We start from the raw sequence: 24232 nt of genomic DNA, 5'->3' as shown, positions 1-24232 counted from the left end.
ATTCAAAGTATTCTTAAATATACAGACATTCAGGCAATCCAGTTCTTATACGTCTGTAATTCAGGCCTTTAAGAGGTTGAAGCGGTGTAGGTGACTTATGAATAGCATATAAGTGCAATAGAAAATCTGTTCACTAAATGTTAATCAAATGTTAATTTGTTTCCTTGTAATAATTCACAATTACAATGAGCTTCAATGCAATGTGTGCTCACACACAAAATGAATAAATATTGTTTACAGAAGCCTAATTTAAACAAAAACTTGATAAAATTAGAGACAAAATAAAAATAGATATAGATCAACAAAATATTTTATAACATAAATCTATACATTTAAAATGATATAGATATACATTTACATTTATGCATATGGCAGATGCTTTTATAGAAACGACTTACAGTACAGTGCATTTTAGATTTATTAATACATTACTAATTAGAGTAACATATTTACAGATGGGTAGTTGACAAATATGCCATACACATGTCCTATGGTGTGACATAGCAACATTTTTTAAAACAAACTGTAAATAATATATTATTTTATATTATTCATATTGATATTAATAATTTAAAACAGCACTAGAGAGATTTATCTTCTTTTTTTTTTTGCTGTCACACCATCTGACACATTTACGGATTATTTGTGAACTACCCAGATGCACTTTATACAGATACAGGATAATTCAAAGTAATATATGTGCTTTAATATAATGCAAATATTTGTGTAACTCTGATCTATTGATTTAATTAATCTGCTGTTTATTTATTTATTGAATCCAGTTCAATTCCACTATTAAACCATTAATGATCCAAATCTCAACATCACCTACATTATTTCTGAGTTCTCTGACAAAAACCCCAGACTAGTCAATACATCATTAAAAAAAAGACAAGCACATGTACAGATGTGTCTCCAATCTTCTGCCAACCGCAGCTTTTGACAGGCCTGTCTTTCAGTTGTTAAGGAAGTGGTTAGCCTCTTAGGTATACAATAGGATCCAGAAAACTGACAGATCTTTCAAACAAACCTGGACCAGAAGTTTATTCCAGAGGAAGTGTTCGCAAATACTCAGACATTTAGTGTAATTAAGGCTCGGAACTCACGCATGCTGTTTATTTCAGCCTCTAAAACCCAACGAGCGTTTGTCGAGCTTGTAAACTCGGGTAAAGAGAGCAAGGTATTAAACGTACCCCTTCAAATTGCCTCACACCGGCATGAACACCAAGATCCCCAAATAAAGTTCAACACAACATGTTTGGCTTTTTAATTACAGCCTCTCCCACAGTACAGCGTCTTTTTGAAGGCTCGTGATATGTGAGAGACGTTTGAGCAAATATTCCGGTACAGTGTGTGTGTAATCTGTGGTAATTAGAGAGGTTAAGACCACCCACCGCACACATTGTTTCTTAATAATTGTACAACGTGTTCTCAGGAGCGAAAAACCCAACGGAAGACATATAAACAGTAATATAGCCTCTCTCATAGTCCCTCATCTAACAGCCTACATCTTTCACTAGCCCCCACACAGCGTATGCCATGTCCTTAACCAATGTGTGTTGCTCACCGTAAACACAAAGTGTGGCTTTCAGTACCGTTACAGATGGGTTTCGATCTTACATTGCACGCGCACACGTTTGACGGACCGACAAACACACACCAGCATTTTACCGCATGACAGCTTTGGTTTGTACGTGTGCGGTTGCAAGTATGAGATTTGTTTGGCGTGACCAGTCGGGCTGTATGCGTTTGTGTGTGTGTGTGTGTGTGTGCGCGCGTGTGTGTGTGTGTGTGTGTGTGTGTGTGTGTGTGTGTGTGTGTGTACCTGTGTGTGTGTGTGTGTGTGTGTGTGTGTGTGTGTGTGTGTGTGTGTGTGTGTGTGTGTGTGTGTGTGTGTGTGCATGTGCAGTATGTGGAGGTGGCACACATGGCATTACACTTTAATCACCCACTATAGCTGTAGGAGTGAGTCAGCATCTCCAGTCTCATCAGAGGAAGAATCCTGCATCCTGGGCCCAGCTGACACAACTCCATAACCGGCTCATTGCTTCTCCTCTCAGCTCCAGCTAGCCGTCAACACACTGTGCTGCTAATCCCAGAGTATATAAAAAGTATTCCAGGATTAATTGTAAAGTTAATTTTTCCGGCAGGGTCGATGTGTGTTTCACAATATTTAGACAAACTGTAATTAAATTATAATCTATGTATGTGTGATAAACATTCAGCTTTTTTACAACGTCCAGTGATGGATGTGGATGTTTGTAATGTAATTTGTTGCAATGCGCTGGCAGCGTTTAGCAAAAATTCAACACTCTGACATTCAGAACTCTTCTCCAGGGAACCTTATTGTACACATAAACACAGATGTACACAAAAAAGAAGAGGCAGGGAGAAGCACAGGACAAAAGCATCAGGGGAGAGATGAGGCTCTCTGATACGGGCCCTATCAACAGCGCTCAACATTTTTGCAAGAAATAATATTTGGACAGTCCCAGAGGGAGCATGAGGTCAACTCATCGGGAGACAATGGCTGCCTTTTTCATCCACGTCACTTCCCTGTGCCTAGAATAACACTGGGACAACACTGGCCCTCAGTGAATGAGACGCACATCAGAGGCCGTCCCCAAGCCTGGCTGCTATCCCAACAAGCCAACTCAAGCATGAACAGTCTAAGCTTTTAAGAGAGGCAGTTTCTCATTTATTCCCATCTGCCGATAAATTCAAAGCCGGATTCATGTTTTTCCAGTTTCATATTTTTTGATGAATGAAAAGTTGGTCTTAGACCAGTTTTGTTTGTATGTTTTAACTGTAATGACATGAATGTATCAGATGTGGCAAAAGGTATTTGAAATAGTGATAATATGAACACACTGATAGACTTTTTATTGAATAGAGTGTAAAAGGCAAATTGAGAGATTTTTACATCATCTGAAAGCTGAATAAATAAGATTTCTATTGATTTATGGTTTGTTAGGATAGGACAATATTTGACCGGTGCAAAAAAATTGAGAAAATCGCCTTAAGTAAAGATCTTTACTTAATATCCTATTGATTTTTGGTATAAAAGAAAAATCTATAATCTGTTCTCGTGCTACTTAAGACTGGTTTTGGCACTAGCAGTACAAAAACATTTTTAAATTCAAAATAAGTGATATGAGTCCATGTACAACAGAAATGTTAGTTACATCCATTAATAATGGCTTTTTTAACAATGTGATACAGCAGTGACTGATGGCAACTGATAAAATCATAACAATAAAACAATATCTTTAAGAATAATCAAACAATAAGTCAAACACTGTAAATACAGCCAATATTATTGTTCAAAATCTATTATATATAACAAAACACACCAGTATAATGGTAATGAGTCTACAGGCACAAAGCTTACAAGATCCATTCTAGGCTTGTCTCTGTTCTGATGCTGAACTGGCACTGGTACATTGCTAGACAGATGATCTGAAGAGAAACAAAAAGAAAATGTGTGAGAAATGGTCATGGATTTTTCTCATTTAAACTCATTTAAACCAAAAGCCAATGGATATATTCTTTATATGTATCATTTCCTATAAAATAGCATATGCATTGAATTACTCACCTCTGTACCATCACCCGCATAGTGCATGCTGATACTCCAGATTAACACACGACAAAGGCATACAGATGGATAGCTTCAAGACCTAGCCCTCAATGCTGACCATCCTGTAGGTTGCAGACATCAAAATACACCATGAAATAAAAACATCAGCTCATTTATGGCATTTAATAGAATATCACAACATACTCTCACAATATAGAATTTTTCATACCTAGCATAATAGGTATGTCTCCACAGGTATGTCTCCACCGTACCTGACAGAATGAACTGGCCAAAGGAGAACCCAGCAGGCATGATGGAGTCGGACGAGGCATTTAGAAGCCGCCAGGCTCACCTCTTGTTCTGCTTCTGTCAGATCGGGGTTTTGGGTGTCGCCACACCGTCCTCCTCACCCCCTGCAGCCCCGCCTCCAGCCAGCCTCGTTGGCAAGCGTGGAGGCGAGAGTCTTGGGGGTCCTCGTCAGAGGCCTCCAACCCCGAACCTGCCGTGCCCTTCACCTCTTTCCTCCAGCCGACCACCAGACAGGTGGCTCGGCTGAAGAAGAAAAGACAACGGAGGGGGGCACGGAACCCAGCACAGCCGGCGCTGCAGCCGGCGTCCCAGCTGGTGGTCCAGCCAGCGATGCAGCCGGCATCAAAGCCAGCGTCCATCCCGGTGCAGCCGGCGTTCCAGCCGGCGTCCAGTCCGGTGCAGCCGGGATCCAGTCCGGCCCAGCAGTCGGCAATCCAGCCGGCGTCCAGCCCGGTGCAGCCGGTGTCCAGCCCGGTGCAGCCAGTGTCCAGCCCGGTGCAGCCGGCGTCCAGCCCTGTGCAGCCGGCGTCCAGTCCGGTGAAGCCAGGATCCAGTCCGGCCCAGCAGTTGGCAATCCAGCCGGCGTCCAGCCCGGTGCAGCCGGCGTCCAGTCCGGTGCAGCCGGCGTCCAGCCCGGTGCAGCCGGCGTCCAGCCCCGTGCAGCCGGCGTCCAGCCTGGTGCAGCCGGCGTCCAGTCCGGTGCAGCCGGCGTCCTGTCCGGTGCTTCCGGTGTCCCAGCCGGCCTTCCAACCGGCACTCACCCCTGTCCAGCCGGACTTACAACCGGTGCCCAATCTTGTCCAGCCGTTTTCTTCCCAGCCTGCCCCTGCCATGTTTATCCCTTCCTGTCCTGCCCATCCCATACCCCCCGCCCCAAAAGAAGTACCCCAGCCAGGTCGGTCCCTTCCCGTCCTGCCCCTCCTACACCTCGCCGCTCTAAGAAGCAGGTCCCTGTTCCTCCTAGGTCCCCACCTCCTGTCCCACCCCAGTTTAGTGTTCCCAGTTTCTTCCAGCCCATGCCCCCCTCCCTTCCCGTTGATGTTTATCTTATTGTCCAACCCTTTCATAGTTATGTCAGCCCTGCCCCTAGTATGTTCTGTTCTGTGTGTGTGGTGTCTGTCTTCATTCCTGCCGGTAGTGAACGTTAGATATTAAAAAGTAATTATATTGCATGGTTAGCAGCTACAGAGACATCACAGTCAGTGGTGAACTTCAGAAGTACTTGCCGATGTGATGCGGCGTTGAGCGGGGTAACGTACATGAGTGCTGAGCGCCGGGTCTCCGAATTCATATGCGCCAATTTTTAAACAGACGCTATCTTTATTAACCGACTGCATATTTGAACTTTAAAAACACACATTCTCGACTTAAAAAAGTCTTAAAACTACATTTTGTGACAAAATAACAGTGATATTATAAACTTTAGGCAGTTTTACTGCTCCACTGCTACTGCTGCTGCTGCACAGTGCATGTGAGGAAATACTTGTGTGAGGAAATATACATATATTAGCGTTAATATTTCATTGAAAATTTAACTAAGCAAAACTAAACATATACAGGACTTATTAACATTTCGCTAGGTATTTTACAGAAAATCTATTTTTAGCAGTTCTCACCTTCTGTCAGCCGCTCACTCCCTCCGGTGTCGCTCTCAGACGGACCAACGGTCGTGCTCATGCCAGGGTTGCCAGCTCTGCGGTTTTTACACGAAACACGCTTTCGCAGTAGTAAGTTCAAATTTGGCTTCAGGCTTGCATGCTTTAGTTATCCTTTTCTGTTCCTTAAACAATTGCCAATTTAAAATGTCTCTATGTGCTAAAGTTTAACTGACACATTTTTAATATCTTCCATGATCAAAGTCAGACTTCAAATAAAGTAACACTACTGCTTTGTGTCAACAGTAGAATACTGTAAATTCCCAAAATACAGTGCATCACTGTAAATTATAATATTACGTCATAAAAATGCCCACAATGCAATGCATATCACAGTAATTAACAATAACAAAAGATTATAATATTTTACTGGGCATTTTGTGGTAACTATAAAAACTACAGCAAAGTCTAACAGTGCATGGATCACAAATGTGCATTGAAAATTGCCAGCTGATAAAACCTGTGCTTTAGGCATTGTGTACTAGCTAAGGCAAAATATAACTCTTAACTGACTGATTTAGACAGTGATTAACAAAACCAGCAAGTCCCCCCAGCTGTCATTGGCTATTGAAATCTTTCTTGCAATAAATCAGAATGCTCTTGATTACATATAGAGGCATACTCTATGTATTTGTGAGTGTGGTGGTGCTCATGGGTTGTCGATCTGGGACGGATGAGTAGGCTGGGGGATCACACTCACTACAAAAAACTAGACTACACCACTGGCTTTATATGTAGAATTATTGCAATGTACAAACATAAAATATTTCTTAAATGATGTGTTTCCTGGCCATCGGTTTTTACACATACTGTATTGTATTGTTTTGTTCCCATACTGATCCCTGAAAACATGCTCTTCAGCCTTGGCCGACACGTTGTGCGTATATGAAATTATAAATAATTACATAAGTGCATGCTGAATGATGTCGTTCAGTCCCATTAGAAACTCTCTCATGGCATTTTGATCTGTAAATATTGCGCCACACACTGAGGCACTTCAGGCAGAATCCAATCCGTCCAAGTGTTTCCGTAAAAAGCGCTGACTAACCTGTCAACAGGGTCACTGCACTTTGTCTGTTTGCACAATGTTTTCCTTATTTACCTTATTTTCACTCAATCCATTGGTTTCAACACTCCCCCTTTGCACCAGTACATTTGTTCAGCAAAAATTCATGGACTGCTTAAATAAACTTTACCCATTTGTGAAATGGAATAAGAGTTTACTACAGCGCATTTGCATAAACTAAACATATTGGGAATGCAGTTTCATCAAGCTGACAGCCCGCACCTTCTCTTTTGCCTGAAGTGACTCCATTGCGTCGTGTGCTTTGTGAACATTTGGGGAAATTATAATGTGTCCCGGAGAGGAAAGGGATTCTTAAATTGCCATTAATTTGAAATAGTTTGCTGGTGTCCTCAGGAAAGTTAAGAATTGCAAGGTGCATTCAAAACAGATTTAAAACAAAAAGAAGATATTCAGTAACTAAATAATAAAAAAAACATGCAAATTCTCTTAGGGGATGACAATTATGTTTTTATCCATCTGGTCTTCATTTAATTACCTAAAAAAGAATTTTATCACTACCAAGTGGCCTTCACTTATTGGGACTTTATGCGTTAACATCTGCAGGGTCTTGATTGTGACATTGCTTATTGCCGTAAGATATCTACATTTACTTGTTGTGTGACTTGAATGACTTTTGTCTTAATGTCTTTTTTAATGCAATAGTATAAAAAGAGCGAGAAGAAAGAATCCGCGTAAAAGTTAGCTGAAATGACTTCACTATTGCAAGCAATGAAGTGTGAGCTTTTTTATAAAATTATTGCGCAATATAAGTATACATTTAAATAAATCCTGTTTTAGGAGTCAATGTTGGCCCGTACAATAATGGTGGCACTGACACAAAAACTAATGAAAATCCACAAGACACCCGAAAACTGCTAATCACAAATGCATTGATGAGATTTTGGGTCACTTCACAACTGAACGGTGCCATGTCGGGCCGTGCTCTCCATTGCCAACCTGAGTCTTATCTGCCCTCTTTCTCTTGTCCTGAATGCACTTTCTGTGCCCTCGGCAGGTATTACTTTACAGCTGTCCATGTTCAAGTTCACATACTACGCACTATAAAGGAGTTTATGTCTCAGCGGAGAGAAGAGGAGTCAGGGGTGGAAAAAAAAGGAAGAGAAGGTTTACAGTGATAACACAGGAGCCGTGCAGTCTGTAAGCTGCCGATCTAAATTTTCTCGGCAAACAAAGAGGCGAGTGTTAGATTTCCCAGTCACTCTCACTTCTATTGTCAAAGTGAGAAAGCTGACCAGACCAGCAGACATGATACGTTGTTCTCAGCCTTGAAAACAACAGACCACCTTGTGTGGACTTCTACTGTAGGCCAAGCCAGCAAGATCTCGTTTTTTTACCCGTTTTTTTTATCCTCCTGACTTTTTTTATCACGCTGAAAAGAGTGTCAAGATTTGTGCAACCCCTCGGAAGCCTGGCATGAGATTAAGCTCTTGACAACCTTGAGATAACTTTCTTCACTGGAATATTCCCAGGAGGCTGCCATTGTCAAGGCCCTTTTGAGTCTGGAATGGAAAGCTTGGGCTGTCTGCACATCAAGTATAGGATTAGCACCCAGGCCTACATCATGTGTCTCTAAAACGATGCTATTATAGCAGTTATCTGTTCATAGTTGTCGTATAATTTTGACCATTTATTCTTACATTGCCCTGTGGGGGAGATAAACTGACCAACTTTTGGAATTTTATCAGTTTTTAAATTGTTTTGTGACTAAAATGCATATATGCGTGCATAATCTTTGAACAGAGGATACTATTTTTCACAACTTTTGAACAGGGCACAGATCAGTATTGACCTTTTTAAGCCAGTCAGTCACCATTGGAGTCTGTAAATAAGGGGGCGCTGGCCTGATTCATGGGGATAAATTGTGTCAGCCTGTCAGAGAGATGGTATACACTGAGTCCAAGACATGTCGAGCACAGCTCCTGTCGTCATTTTGACAGATGAGGTGTTAAATAAACACTTAAGCCCTTATAACGTATACAAACACCCTTCCCAATGCATTTATTCTGGGTGGATTGATAATGCGTTACTCCCACACAAATTCTGCACATCCTTCCTCCCTCCCCTCTGGCTTTATTCATTTGTTGGGGGTATCTTAAATTCTCCAAGCTCATGTCCTTGAAGGGCAGGAATGCATGTGCTGTTTATACCTCGCAAGGTTGACTTACAAAAGTCAATGTCACTCTATCAGTGAGTTTGTTCCTAAATGCAAAATTACAGTACATTCAATATTGGTGCGGCATTTGTGTTCACTTGGAGTAAACTACATAACCTCAACTGTTGGTTTTGGTTTGGCTTTTAATATCCCAGACACAACAAACACTGCTTGTTATCACGTTAGAAATATTGCGGTTTTGCATGACACATGTCCTGCATTGCGCATGCAATAGTTGCAAAGCATTTATTGTTTCTGTGTATAGACTTAAAACTATCAGCTTTGATAGTTGACCTAAAATATGTTTACATTTCTCATAGAGTTTTCAGAGACGGAAGTCATATAACACATTTGTCACAGTTATTTTAAAGAAGGCATCTATAAGATATGAAAAGTAATTTGATGTGGGTTGATTTGCATATGATCTTTGAACATTTCTTGCATAACAAGCGCATAATGCCGAGAGATTTATTTCAAATCATGATTAGTAATGAATGAGCTGAGGCAGTGATGTTCTATAGCTGTTCTCTAAATGGCACGAAGGGTTTATAGGGAAGAGATTATGTTCTCCTCTGAGAGAGGCTCTTTTTCACAGGACCTGTGGGGGTTTTATTTGCTGAGTGATGATAGTGGTAATTACCTTTCTACCCCTGGGTCACATCTCTTGCCCTGACACTGCAAGCCAGGGTGCTGACATGATCCCTCTGCAAGTGCGCAGATTTCTGATTGAAGGCCTTTTATGCTTTGACTATGTTAAATAGAAAAGCACATGGTGGTAATACATACAGTGCCACTTTGACAAATAGAAAAGTCTTATTATTGATGCGAGCTGTGATTGGGTAGTTTCTGTATCTTTTAATGTACTTTTTTAAAAAGTTTGGATTAAAACTATTTGCTGGACTCATTTGCAGCAAATGATGCAGTTTCGCAGCAAACTGTATCATTTGCTTAAATGCTACAATCACCAAACCAATGTGTCAAAGAAATCTTTGTTCATTTGAAAGTCACTTGCCTGTGTTTGTTTTGGCCTGTGCTTAGCAAAGTGTTCATGACCTGCTACTCAAATAATTAACAGGTAAAACTGCAGATTTTCAATCACATTATGTGACAAATTTAACAATGTATAATAAAAAAACACTAAATATTTTAAACTTTCTATTTTTTATATTTCAATAAAATGGATTCAATATAATATAATATAATATAATATATTTATAAAAACAAATTGCACTGAGGTTAGAGCTGGTACTAATGATAACGATTAATAGTTTACAGGGGTGTAACCACCTGATAAGAAATAAGGAGTAATAGCTTAGACATCGGGACAAATCCACATTGGCACAATATCAGTTTTTTGAGAACTCTCCCAAATATGTACATCTGGGGATGTATATTTGAGTTAAACTTAATTTGAGAATTACCAGGTCTCTCTCTAAAACAGTTGAAATCTCACTTTAGACAGTTGCTATGTGGACTGAAATACCTTATGAACAGTGTTGGGTGTAACTAGTTACTAAGTAATTACTGTAATTTAATTACTTTCCCCTTGAAAAGTAAAGTAAGGGACTACTCTTATTTTTTCTGTAATTAATTAGTTACTTCTGATGTAATTGAACTAAATACTGTTTTAATATATTCAATAGTGGAAATGACATCAAAATTAAAAAGTCTAACTTTAAATATATGCATTAATGTATCCTTCTCACATTTGTATACTTTGGTCAGTTAATAAGAATAATTTATGTGGTTCTTTATTATTTATTTGAATGAATTAAATAAGTCGTTTCATGTCTATCCTTGATTCAATTCTAATCAAGGTTGATATAGGATATAGAAAGTAATTAGTAATAAGTAATTAAATACTTTTTGGAGAGAGTAATTTGTACAGTGATCTAATTATACTATTGAATATGTAATTAGTAACTAGTAATTAATTACTTTCCAGAGTAACTTACCCAACACTGCTTATGAAGTTTTCACTAGTTTGCATAGCATCTGTGCCTTGACAGACTGGTCAATCAATTCATAAACTACAGTGAAACTAGATTTAATGAAATGTAATACCAATAATTTTGTGGTATAATTGTGGTGGACAGCTTAAACACACTTAAACCAAATGCTGTAGTTGTACATTTTAGCTTTAATAGTGAAGCAGAGATTATGCTGCAAAATAAATTAGATATAAAACATAACAAGCACATATTTTGATTTGTACAACATAACAACATATCACCATATGTTGTATAACTCTACACAAAACAGAGTATTTTTTTAATCCAAAGTCCTTTAGTGTCTTAAACTTTGTCCCTGACAAAGAATCTCCCTGCCAGGAGATTTTTCTTTTTTATGTCCAGAATAACGCTTGAAGGCTGAGTTTCAGTACAGATTCTAAGACCTTTGTTATACATTGGTAGAGACAAACACTGTTGAAACACAGAGCAAAAAGTCTTCATGTTAACATTGTGGCTGTTTCAGGAAAAACAAACAGACAAACAAACAGAAAAATATCTTATGTGCTATATTATGTTAATGGTATATTATGTTGGCCATACACTGTTGTCGCTAATTTCAATAAATTTACTGAGCCTTGCATTGCAGCGATTTGCTCTGAGAACGGGGTGTGTATGGTCTTTGGTTTGCTATTTTTAATTTCCAAATGCATATAGTTCTACACTCTCATATGGCAACTGGAATGCAGCCCGTCCTGCTCTGGGGCTCAAAGGAATAGTTCACCCAAAAATGAACATTTAGTTATTATTTACTCACCCTTATTCGTGTCATTTAAACCACCCTATGGTTTTCCTTGTTCAGAACCAAACCAGATATAGTTTTAAGTTTGCTTTTTACAATGGGAAAGAATTGCGACTGCCTCATAGAAAGCTCCAAAACGATGCAAAAGCTTCATAAAAAAACTCCATGTGACTCATCCTGTATATTCCAAATACCTTCAAGGCATATGAACAGGTTTGTTGAAAAACTAAAATCCATCATTTTTTGAGTGTTTTGACCTGTGCCATTGTGCGTTCACGAGTGCAGGAAAACCGGCTTTGTTTTGTCCTGCACACATTTACATGATTACATATGGCACGAGTTGCATAGAAATGTATTGATTTTCTGCTTTTGCATCCTTTTGAAGCTTGAGAAGAGGCAAATGCAATCCACTTGCATTGTAAACCAAAACAATAAAATGCTGTTTAATAAACAAAACACAGTTTAGTTCAGAAATGGATGAAATAGGGAGGGCAAGTAAATGTTAACGTTTGGGCGAATTCTCCCTTTAACAAAGTTAAAATGTCAGCTTAGTGCAAATTCATATTACTTTTAATAAACATTCATAATGTATAATAATAACAATAATAATGTAGTTTGGCTCCAGCAGCTGGTCAAACTAGGTTTTGTTCAAGTATTTCTCAAAAACAGAATGAAATAAACACAACTACTTCTTCAACGTACTAAAATATGACTCTTTTTGTGAGAAACGGGTTTTCAATAAAAATGGCATAAAACCAAAAGCTAAGACAAATAAAAAAAGGACATCCAGTAATAATACTTGACATTGCATAGAGTTGCATGGTTGTCGTTCTCAGAATATATAATTCCACACTTCAGCATTATTGTCTCTTTATTGCAGTGCAGAGAATCAGGGCTGACACTTTTACCCCATGCACCCGTTCCCTCAGTCCGTGTGTCCCTTCATTAAAAAAAATATATTATCCTCCTTCATTTCATATATGAAAGTGCCACAAAGACCACTCCAATAACCAGTCCTATTGGAACGGTCTATTAACAATTACGTTGCCCATGTTCGCAGTTACCAGTTTGAAAGTTTGCGGGGCGAAAACACCATGCCAATCCTCCGATATGTGCTTTGTACCAACATATACGATTTACGTCCATAACTGTTTGTTAGGAGTCTTATGAGCAGCCACACTCATCCACTATCATGTTCTCGATGTCTTTTTTAACGATCATCTGCTCTTCATTGTAGTAGAGCATGGACATGGCCCGGAGGCGTGTGGGCACGCAGCAGGACTTGATGTTGTTAAAGGGGCTGTAGCCGTGCATGCGATAGTGATTTATCACGGTGGAATGAAAGGACAGGGCTGAGCCTGTGATGCTGGCCACATGGCTGGGACAGTTGCCCTCGCAGTAGTTAGCATGATATCCGGACGGGGCGATGATCCAGTCGTTCCACCCGATGTCCTTGAAATTGACGTAGAACTGCCGTTTACAGCAGATGCGGATTTTGCCGTCACACTCTAGGCCGCGCTTGCTCCGGCGGTGCTGGTGTTCTTCGGCTGGCTTGAGGACGACCATGAGGAAGGGTCGGTGCGATTGGTCTCTCTCCTTGGTCTTGCTGCCCTCTGCGGGAACCAGGATGGGTGTGGCGCCGGCTTCACCGCACAAGGGACAGGAAACATGTAGGCTGAGCGAACTGCTGTCCCCGTCCAGCAGGGCCTGAACCGTGCCGGGCACAGGTAACGTGTGCCAGCCGCTGCGTCGCGTGTCCACCGCCTTCTCAGAAACCACCACTTCCTGGGGTCCTGTGGTTAAGCTTTGATTAGCTTTTTCATGCAGTAGTAGCTGGATGGACACCTTTCCCTTTCTTTGGTTGCCTTTGGCAACCTTAAGAAACAGCCAAACATTGGCCTGCTCCACCACGGATACAGTGCCACTCTCCTTGGAGACTTCAAATTTCACGACGTCAGGGGCGTCACCTGTGGAAAAGACATGAAGCAATGGGTTACAGTGGAATCGCATTTAGTTGGGTAATGCAGACAAAATATAAGAAGGGCTGAAATTCTAATACTGACAAATACATAAAGGAAGAAGACAAAACTATTAAGGATTTGCAAAACTAAATATTTTCATTTTGGTGCTTTACATTTAGGCGCAACTTCCCTGACGCTACTTAAAGGAATAGTTCACCCAAAACGAAAAACTTTGTCATCATTTATTAACTCTTATGTTGTTCAAAACCTGTTTAAGACTCTTTTTTCTGTGGAACACAAAAGACTGTGATTATCGATACAGTGCTAATTCACATAAGCCTACCGTAATTATTTTTCGAATTATTCAGCACCCGTTTAACAAAAAAACAACTGAGAATGAATTTGACTGATTGCCTCCTTATTTATCTATAAAAAAAATGTTTCAGTAGATATCACAATGTCATTATTGTGAAATCCTTTGGCCATGATAGTCTTGTAATTAAACTGTGATATCGTGACAGCCCTAGAAGATATTTTGAGAAATGTGTCCATACAGTGGAAGTCAATGGGGGCCAATGTTGTTTAGTTACCAACGTTCTTCAAAATATCTTCTTTTGTTCTCTGTAAAAGAAAGTCATACAGGTTTAGAATGACACGAGGCTGAGTGAATTCAAATTTTTGGGTGAACTTTAAATCATTCTCTAAATAATCCAAAATAACTATATTACCCAAAACTAGACCGCCTTATCGGCATCTCCTACTAATGGCATAAACTTACAGTACACTCAGTTCCCTTGTTAGATTTTTATCAATTGATTCATGGCAAAAAGAGCAAAACATTGTTATGCTTTGTTGGAGCCAATCCAAACAAATGAGAAAGTTCAAAAGAATCAGTAATAAGACTAGATGCACTAACATCTCTCTTTTTCAGCCGACTCTCTCTTTCTGTGAGAGAAGATATGTACTTTTTGCAGTCAAGCTCCACCATCTGCAGTCTTTCGTCAACACCTAGCCTCAGTCCATAAAAACATTTCCTGCTTCTAAAATCCTGGCACTCCATTTGTGTACATAAAGCCTGTTATGTTATGACAAGGGCCTTCCCCATAACTTGCACATGACTGTCTGCTATAAGCCAGCTCAGCATCAGTAACCGCTGCTGATTTACACATCTAACATATCCACTCTCTTAAATTACTCGGCCAAGCCCTCTTCAACAAAACTGCTATTAATTCAACACTTTAGTCAACATGTCCACATTAAATAAATCCTGTGTTATCTGATATAAGTGATAGCCAGCGTAGCCATGAAAACACCCCCTTTTAAAAAAAACACACTCTTTTATGGTCTTGAATGTGGAATTGAGATACTGTATCTCAGAGAACTGCAGGTTTGCTTTTATTCAGTCATCTCACATGACACTATATAATAGCTCACGATGAAACATAAGAAGGGTCAGTGCAGTCTCATTCAAGTGTGCCTTTGATTGTCTTTCCTTTATTGACAATGTCCATTCAGACTACTGTTTAATAATTGTTCAGATTTATTCATACTCTTAGCTACTTTACTAGGTGCAGAAAACACACAAAACAGAACAACTGCTTTTAAAAGTTAAGTGATTTTGGATGTTAAAATACTTCCTCGTTTCTTAGCTTAATATGCAGAGACAAGCATATGTAAGCCATTCGTAGGCTGACTTCCCCAAATATGTAAACACTGCGGCTGTCTGGCACTTTCAAAACATTTCTGTGTTTGTCGGAGCATTCTGAACAGCCCGACACAGCAACACTGGCTTAACCAATGGTAAGGGCTGGGATGAGACTATCTGTTTGCTCAGCAATGGCAGACGGTGGGACTGTTGACACACTTCACTTTAAAGTTAAATCGAAGTGTTTTAAGGCAATATTGCCTTACACTGGATCAAGTTGTCAAACAGTTTAGTGAGAAATGGAGTGCCACCACACTAATGTGAATTGAAGTTTCCGTTACGTTCTCATACAACTGATTCATTTATGAGGTTTCTTTTCCACATATATTTCTGTCGAATGGCCCCTTTAGTCACCTGAGCAAAAACTCAACACACAGTAGGCTATATATGATCACACACACAGCCACGGAAAAATAAGACACCATTTCAAAGACCATTTTCAGTTTTTCTGAATTTACTATTTATAGATATGTGTTTAGGTAAAACGATTATTTTTGTTTTATTCTGTGCGCTACTAACAGTATTTCTCCCAAATGTCAAATAACAATATTGTTTCTATTTGAAAATGAAAACTAGAGAAACAGGTCAAATGAATACAAAAGATGCTCTGTATTTTTTCAGACCTCAAATACGGCAAAGAAAACAAGTTCATTTTCACTTTTAAGCAATACAACAGTAAAATTTGTACATGTAATTTTTTATGTGATAACCTCGATTTTAATCATAGTTTTCATGTGTCTTGTCATGCTGTCAGACTTTCACATTGCTGTTGGATGACTTTGTCACTCCTGAGGTTTGATTTTGTTGGAATGACTGGAATGACCACAATACGTCTAGAGAAATAAATAATTTGAAACAAGTTTCTGCGGCTATGTAGCTAACTGCAGTTTAATGGGGAAAAACCAGTGATAATATTCAAATATGAATATATTTAAGAAATATTTCACCCAACTACACATAATGAGTCTTCTCTGTGAAACAAACACACTGAAGCGCTGACTGGCTTTCTATGCAGGTGAATGCAGTTGCTCTCTGTATCATTATCCGACCCCGTCTCTTATCAGAGCACCTCGTAACTCAAACACGACCTGAAGTGTGTAACTATGTAGAAAGAGTCAGGCTTTCTTTCCATATTAAAGGGAAACTACTCTTTTGCCACTGTTGTGTAGTTTCTGAATCAGTCTTATGCAGAGTTTACTGTAGCTGACTGTTGTCTGAATGCCACGTGTCTCTTCTGTAAGGTGGACACTTAAGATACTGTACTTTAGTTTTAAAAGGTCATGTAAATCCATGGGTGTATGTTTCTCAACACATGAGTTATTCTTCCCATTTATCCATGCTTATCATACTGTCGCCATTTTGTATTTGTTTTATCTGTTGAAGGTTTGCAACTGTCTCTGCCATTATATCAGGCTTAACAAAAGAAAATTCTAAAACGTTGCATTGAAAACATTTGTGCGTAAACTGCCCTTCTCTTAGATTTAATCTGTCCTGCAACAGAGATGTTTGGCATTGGATGTGAAAATAGAAATTCACAATCAATATTAAAATGACTATGAAGGCATATTTCTTAGTTTCAGTGTTGCCATTACCTGTGTTCACAAACTAATGTAAAATCACTCAATTTATTTCGCAAATAGACTAAAAGTAAATCGCTTTATTCTTCGATAAAAACAGTAACCAAAAACAGATCTCAACCAGAGATTTCACTGTGCTCCTGTATTGTTGTAGCAGGATGTAAATTGATATCAATGTATCTGATCACAGCAGCATAAAAGATATTACGCACATAATCAAGAATTCTGGCGATTACCTATAATATAGTCTTGCACTCCTTTGTCTCTTTTACAATACACAAAAATAAAGCTTTAGGTATGAACTGTCAGGAGGCAAGGTTGAGACAGGGGTCAGAAGACAAAACAAAAACGAGTTGTGCCAAGAAGGCCAGGGCCCCGGGGCCTCTGTCTGCTAAGAGCCTCTAGTGGTGTCCTGACACTTGCAAATAAACACTGCAGGTGTAACATCGCTATACGGATAGCTTGAACGTGCCAGTGCCAGAACGTGACATGAATAATGAATCAATAAAATGAACAAGTGTGCTTGGAGGAAATCAAGGAGAGATTAAAGGAACTTTAAAGCACCTGCAGTAATTTATCAGTGAGTTGAGTCTTGAGCAGTTTCAGGAAGCTGAGCAAACAGGCAACAAGCCAAAAAAGAACAGCAACACCTAGTTCCACATCCAATGCCCACGTGATTAAAGAGCTGCCATGATTGACCTGATTTCTTCCTATTTGTCAAGTGCAAAAAGCTCTCTCCTACACCTCCAGATCGCATCAATAAAAACATTTCCAGTTTAGCGCCCTTTGCGAGCATGACATCCCCTATACAGCTGTAAATGAAGCATCGTTCCATCTCCGAGAAGCCCAGAACTGGCACAGGAATGTCATTAATTTTTTTAAGTCATTTAATTTTGAACTTTTGACGAGTCTTTCTTTCCCTCATCCAGTCTTTCTGATACTTTCAAAGAAACCCCGACCATTCCACACTCAACAGAGTAATTACTGGGCCCCATATTTTGATGAATGGAGCTATTATGGCCAGATAACTGCCCTGTGGGTTTTGTATGGGATCAGACCCCCCCACCCCCAATGCATCATTAACACCCCTGCAATCTCATAAAGAGGGGCCTTTTTTAAATCTTAAATTCATTCAAAAGAACTATTTATAGCATCAGGGTATTATGCACATTTATGTAAGCGACACTGCGTCACATGTTTTCTGTCTGTCTCTTGCGCTCAGCGATGACTGCAATCATCACGCCACGGAAAACATCCCATTAAGGAACACAGCAGGACTTTTGGTGGTCAATAGATGTATAAAATTATCGTATGTGACTGGCAATCAACAAAGCGTCCGATGGCTTTCTAAACATAGTGCCGCCGTGATATCTTTGGAAACACTGTTATATTGCTTTTGCTGGGAAAGGAAGAAAATAATGCTGTGCAATAATTGGTGCGCATTCATCCACCTCCACGGCACACTGTACCCCATTCAGATAAATGCTTTTTTTACAGCAGTGTAATGCTGATTTGTGGATCAGTGACATTGTTATAAATAAGTCATGAGGAACCAATTAAAAATGGAATGCACTTGTGGATCTTCTCGTCCAAGACTTAGCCCATTGAACCTACCAGCATGTCATGTTTATTACTGGTGGTTCCAAGAAAGCATTCAAAAAGATGATTTTAGTTTTCTCTTAACCACTATAAAAAACTACACAAACATCATTGGTTTACCACACTCTTATTTCTTTAGTCCAGAATTGCTCTGGAACTGTGAACAACACATAGAGGTTTAATATTTGGCAGTGTCTAAAGTTTTAATAACTTTAGTTTCTAAAGTCTAACGGCTTCCGTTTTGAATTCATTTTGACACAGTCTCAAGTTCTGCATTACTCGAATGTGCTGAAGTGGCCACGTTCAATAGCTGTTAATAGGGGCATCATTTCCTCATCTCGTGTCAGTAGCGCAGCAGCGCGCAGTCAGAGTGTTAATACTCCACAGCTGCAGAGCATGTGTTGCTCTCCCTCAGACCTCCACTAACACCTACCTGAGTGCTTTTTAAAAGCACTCCTAAGAAACGGCAGTCTGAGCGGAGCCATTTAAGGTGACATCCCCTGTACATCATATATACCGCAAGCCTTTTCTAGGCAGATCATGAAAAGGGAACTGTTAACGGCCTCGAGCTTAACAGAGTGTAAAAAAGTCGTTTTGAAACGAAAACATAGTCTTTGATGCAACAGAAATGCTTTCATAATGTGAAAACACATTATGAGCATTTAAGTAAAGCTTAAAAATCACTAGTTCATATACATTAAATAAGAATAAGAAATGTAATAATTTCGTTTCTACACCTTAACGGTGATCTGTTATTTCATTCAGTTGAATTAAATGCATTGTTATAAATAAACAGTTTAAGTTCACATGCACTTAACTTCTGTCGTCTCACTCAACAGGTGAGAACTCATTACCTAGCACCACAAACAGGCTATTAATGTCAGATTTCGAATGCAGACACAGCCCGCACTGCTACACGGGCACTGAAACACTCATAAATAATGAACTCACCCGGTTCTGCAAAGGTGATGATCTCAAAGGGCTGTTCCTCAGGTTGCTCTCTGTGCTCTCCGAGCCCCATTCCATCGTCCTCCATCTCCACCGTCCCATCTTCACCCACCCGCCCCACGTGAAGCTTCCGGATGGCATTCAGCAGGGCGGCGCGGGGCACCGGGTGCGTGATGTTGGGCCGGGTGTTCAGATGCAGCATGCTGAGGATGTGCCTCTTGACCGCCTCCAACATGCCGGTCTGCTCCCCCGAGTCTTTCTGTCTCTGGGCTAAAGCGCAAGACGGGCAGAGGGTCACAGGATCGTCTGTCTGCTGCACACCTTGAACTGCCTGATGCTGCTGCTGGTCCAGACCTTCTACCCCAGGAAGAACGGTTTCGGCGGGCGTGGGTGAGCAGCCGCCCGACAAGCAGCCGGAAAGCAGCAGCACCCCCGTCACGAGCGTAAACGAGGACATCCTGAGTGACGGCGAACTCACACCTCTGCTTCACGCGGACAGTCAGACGGACCCGCTCGGCAGTCAACGCTTGGCTTATTTGTCAAATCGATAGGGAAAACGAAGGGGCCAGTCCAGAAATAATCCTTATCTGAAGGGAGCAGTCATGTTGATAAAGTTAAAGAGAGAGCTGTCGCCGGTCCTCTGCAGGTGTACGTACGTGTACATATATCACGGCTCCTGCAGATTGGTCTTCTATAGGTCCTCGGTCCTGGTCCGTCTGCAGTGTTGTCTGCAGCAGAGCTTTGGAGAAACCTGACAGTGCAGAGCTCACTGTACCGGAGTTGAATGGTTTAGTGGAAAGTGGGCAGGGTTAGACAATTCTCTGACTCTTTCTCCTGCACTCTCTCACTCTCTGGCTTCTGTCTTCTGTTTGTCCTCTCTCTCTCTTCCTCTCCTGTAATTATACCTTCCACCTCTTCATCCCTCCCTCTCACTTTATTACTATCTTTCTCACTACTGAGTCACTTTTTTATCTCCCTCCCTCCCTCTCTCGCTCGCTCCCTCGCTCGCTCACTCACTCACTCACTCTTCAGTGGCTCCTCCAGTGTAGCGATATTTCTCTGGAGAAATATAAGTTGCTTTTACGCTTTCTCTCTCTTTCAGCAATCATTCATCTTTCCAGCCATCAATCCATCAGCACCTGTTGTGCAGGCTGGTTAACCGTGCGGTGGAATATTCTCGTGGGGAGGAAGAGTCGAAGGATCAATACGATTGTCACGGCTACCTGTGAGCATGACACACACACACACAGCGACGTACTCGTGCAAAGTACAAAAATGCTCGTCCTGGAAAAGACACACTGGGGATATATGTGAGAGTAAGTCACTTCCTGTACACCAAAACTGTTGTTTTTAATCATTTAGATTGATCGGGTGAGATATTGGCTTCATCCGTTTACATTTTTTAAAGAAAGCACCAAAATGAGAATTGCTGATGATTTCTATTGTTCAAAAAACATTTCACACAACAAGTCAAGGCAGAGTAAAACGAAATTACGTTTCCCAGGAAGCCTTGGTGCAACATATAACGACAAATAACATTTAGTAACATTTTCTAGTAACAAGCCGCAAAATGACCATTTATGCCTATGGCGCAAAAACTTTCTGTCATCATTTATTCACCCACATGTTGTTTAAAACATGTATATGACTCTTTTGTCTGTGGAACATGAAAAAAATATATTTTGAGTAATGTCTCAGTAGTTTTGTGTCCGTACAATGAAAGTCAAAGGGGTCCAATATCGTTCCATTACCAACATTCTTCAAAATATCTTCTTTTGTGTTCTGCAGAAGAAAAGAATGTTTTGTGTGTGTGTTTTGCACAGACAAGAATTTCTTACATTTCTGTCCATAAAATTTGATCTACAAGTCATTTACCGTAACGTTAACAACTAAATTAGATAACAAATTAAAACTATTTCTAACTTTCAAAAATGATATCTATATCTAAAACGTTCAGTTCATACAGCACAGTACTGCATGGCAGTCATACACCCTACTCCCTCTTGTGGTTATAATCCAAACATTTCCTATAATTAAAAATGATTTGAAACTTTCACCACAAGTAGTAAATAAGGAGTAATAAAATTAAACAAAAAAGAAGAAGCTAAACAAAACCATAGAAGGTTATTCCGCCTAACACAAGAATGTTGATGAGTGCAGAACAGAATGCACCAGTGTCTCCAGATGTTTGTGAAGTTCAGACATCGAGACCTCCAGAGACCAATGAGAACTGTTAGCTGGCCACAGCCCATGTGTGCTGCTATTAGACAGATGCACGTCTGGACCGTGCGTGTGTCTGAGAGACCTGCATCTCACCTTTCATACTTTGCTCTAAAACAAGCATTGTTCACAGCTCAGCTACATCCTCCAAAACTCCAGTTTTCAAGAATGTTGTCATGTATGTCTCCAGGTAGAAGTCTAGGCTGAACAAACAATAGACATTTTAATGGTTTATATACAGTAATATAACCATTAAAATACTATACAGACATATTCTCAGTTTAAAATGTCTGTTATATTTCCTCACCGTAAAACTTGCATGTCTTGCCTAATCATCGATTGCATCAGGCCAATGTTTTCATTTTGATTAAGGATAATGTGTACTAAAGGACATTGACTGAATTCTTTCATAGTCCTCATTTAAAGGCCATCAAATAAACCTTATGGGGCGGTTTCCCGGACAGGGTTTAAGGCTAGTCCCAGACTAACTCAAATGTTAGGGTGTCTTGATCGAAAACAACTCACACTGACATATCTTAAAACATTTTAGTGTGTTTGTTTTGTCTCGAGATGCACACCAGTAATGTTTTTATAAGGTATGTTCTTTTAAAAGGACTTAAATATCCTAATTTAACGGAGGCCTAGTCCTGTTTTAAACTAATCCCTGTGGCTGAAACTGCCCCTATAAATTACATTCTATGTAAAGAAATAATATAAACTGGCACGCTATATAGCCAAGCATATGTGGACACCCGAACACCAAGCATAACTTCAAACTCACTGGCATTAATAGGAAAAAGTAAATGAGAAATTGGGAAAAAACACTGGCATTGTTAGGGAGGTAGTTCTCTCCGACAGCTGCCACTCTTTTAGAAAGGCTTTCAACACAGTGAGGTTGGGCAGTGATGTTAGGTCATAAATGTGTTTAAAGGGATAGTTCACCCTCATGTCATTTCAAACCTGTATGACTTTCTTTCTTCAGCAGAACACAAAAGAAGATATTTTGAAGAATGTTGGTAACCGTACAACATTGGCCCCCATTGACTTGCATAATTTTCTACTTAAATAATTATATTCAACACGCTTGACAAACTATCTCAAACTTTCTTGCTGATGTGCATGTGGGTTCATCATAAGGGCAACCCTACATCTACCCACTGGCATCAGTGTAGCTATTCCGGGACTTGTTAACACTTCGAAAAGAACACAACACTCTAATGGATGATTCTCAGCTCTTAAACGCTTATTCTTAGCTTTGCCACATGTTCGCCTGGGCAGCGTGTGTAAGAGTGTGTGGTGAGTTTGCTATTTCTGAAAGGTGCCCATAAGGTGGTGTCATCACACATCCTACTGCTGCCATGCCTCCTCTCGCTCTATACGTAGATGACACACGCCGGGACTCTAGGAATGAGTAAGACAGACTTCATCATCTTTGCACATTCTCACGTGTTTCACGTTTATTTCTTCTAGAGAAAACGTCTACTGTCATTTCACAAAGCTCATCTGATCCTAAACGCTTTAATCAAACCCATCGTTTTTTATCGTTCATCTGTGGGCAAATTCCACATCTGCAATGAAGAATAAAACGACGAGAAGTATTCTCGCAAAGTTGTTATAAATGACTTGGTCTCTCTGTAGAATAATGGAAGTATTTTTATTTGGTGTTGTGGTATGGTGTCATAACTGTAAGTCTGATGATGTAAGAGAGGCCGTAAGTAGTTGAGTGTAAGTGTGCGAGTTTTGGCAGGAGAGTCCGCACCCACTACTACACCGCTCTGTGAGTCAGGGCCTGCCGAGTGACGCATCCATGGGTAGGCGGGATCCCTCGATCTCACGCTCAATGCTTTACCTGCTGCACCAGACTCTTATCATCGCCAATGAATCACCTGAAGTCATGTTTGCATCTTTCACAGCCAGCTGCCTCTGCATTTCTTGAAGCGATCACGTCCTCGCACACGTTCCTGACTCCTTCAACTACAAAATGACTCACAGTCAATGTTCCTCAAATCTCTACAAGTCCTTATGAAAGTATTACACAAAGCACTGGGTATTATACTACTTACGCATGACCCTGGATGGAAACACCCAGAACAAAATACCAGAAGTATTCGCTTGACCTAGGGCTGCTCCACGATGAATCGATTAATGTTTCCATAATATATAAACTATGTATATTTATTTTGTATTTATAAACACATACATGTATACATATTTAGGAAATGTATTTATTTATATTTATAATAAATATATTTATAATTAAAATTATATATAATTATATATCCACATTTATTCATTTTTATATTTTTCTTAGATATATACATGTGTATGTGTTTATAAATACAAAATTATTATGCACAGTGCACAGTCATATATTGACCTCTGTTTAAATGCATCCCAGTAGGTTTAAAGGTGAACAATGACTTATAAAACACTAGCCTAAAACGACACACTGGACCATCTGGGACAGGGAGTAACGCAGTGACTCAAACACTCCTTTGACATCCACAAGCTGAACTTTCTAAAGCCATCACTAACTTGCAGTATGACTTTGAGTCTAACGGTACCCACTTTCCTGAGGCGAGCTGGTAATGTATGCAGGTGATGTCAGAGTGTGGGGAAGACTTCAGTTAGTGCTGAATCAGAGGAGACAGCGAGGGAAGCCTCTTCATGTTTGCCTAGTCTAAATGT

The 24232-nt window shown here is 40.0% G+C and overlaps 1 protein-coding gene across 1 annotated transcript; it reads right to left on the bottom strand.

Moving 5' to 3' along the window:
* Positions 1-10910: 10910 nt before the first annotated feature.
* inhbab (inhibin subunit beta Ab) lies at positions 10911-23689 on the bottom strand. Its single transcript, XM_057333224.1, has 2 exons — positions 19328-23689; positions 10911-13501 (listed from the first exon to the last, which is right to left on the bottom strand). Exons 1-2 carry the CDS (start codon positions 19779-19781, stop codon positions 12699-12701), a joined length of 1257 nt encoding a protein of 418 aa, XP_057189207.1. The 5' UTR covers positions 19782-23689; the 3' UTR covers positions 10911-12698.
* Positions 23690-24232: the final 543 nt, after the last annotated feature.

Source organism: Triplophysa rosa, linkage group LG5 (genome assembly GCF_024868665.1).
Source record: "Triplophysa rosa linkage group LG5, Trosa_1v2, whole genome shotgun sequence".
Taxonomy (NCBI): domain Eukaryota; kingdom Metazoa; phylum Chordata; class Actinopteri; order Cypriniformes; family Nemacheilidae; genus Triplophysa; species Triplophysa rosa.
Note: the sequence above shows the minus strand (reverse complement) of the source record. Positions and strands in the feature narration are given on the sequence as shown.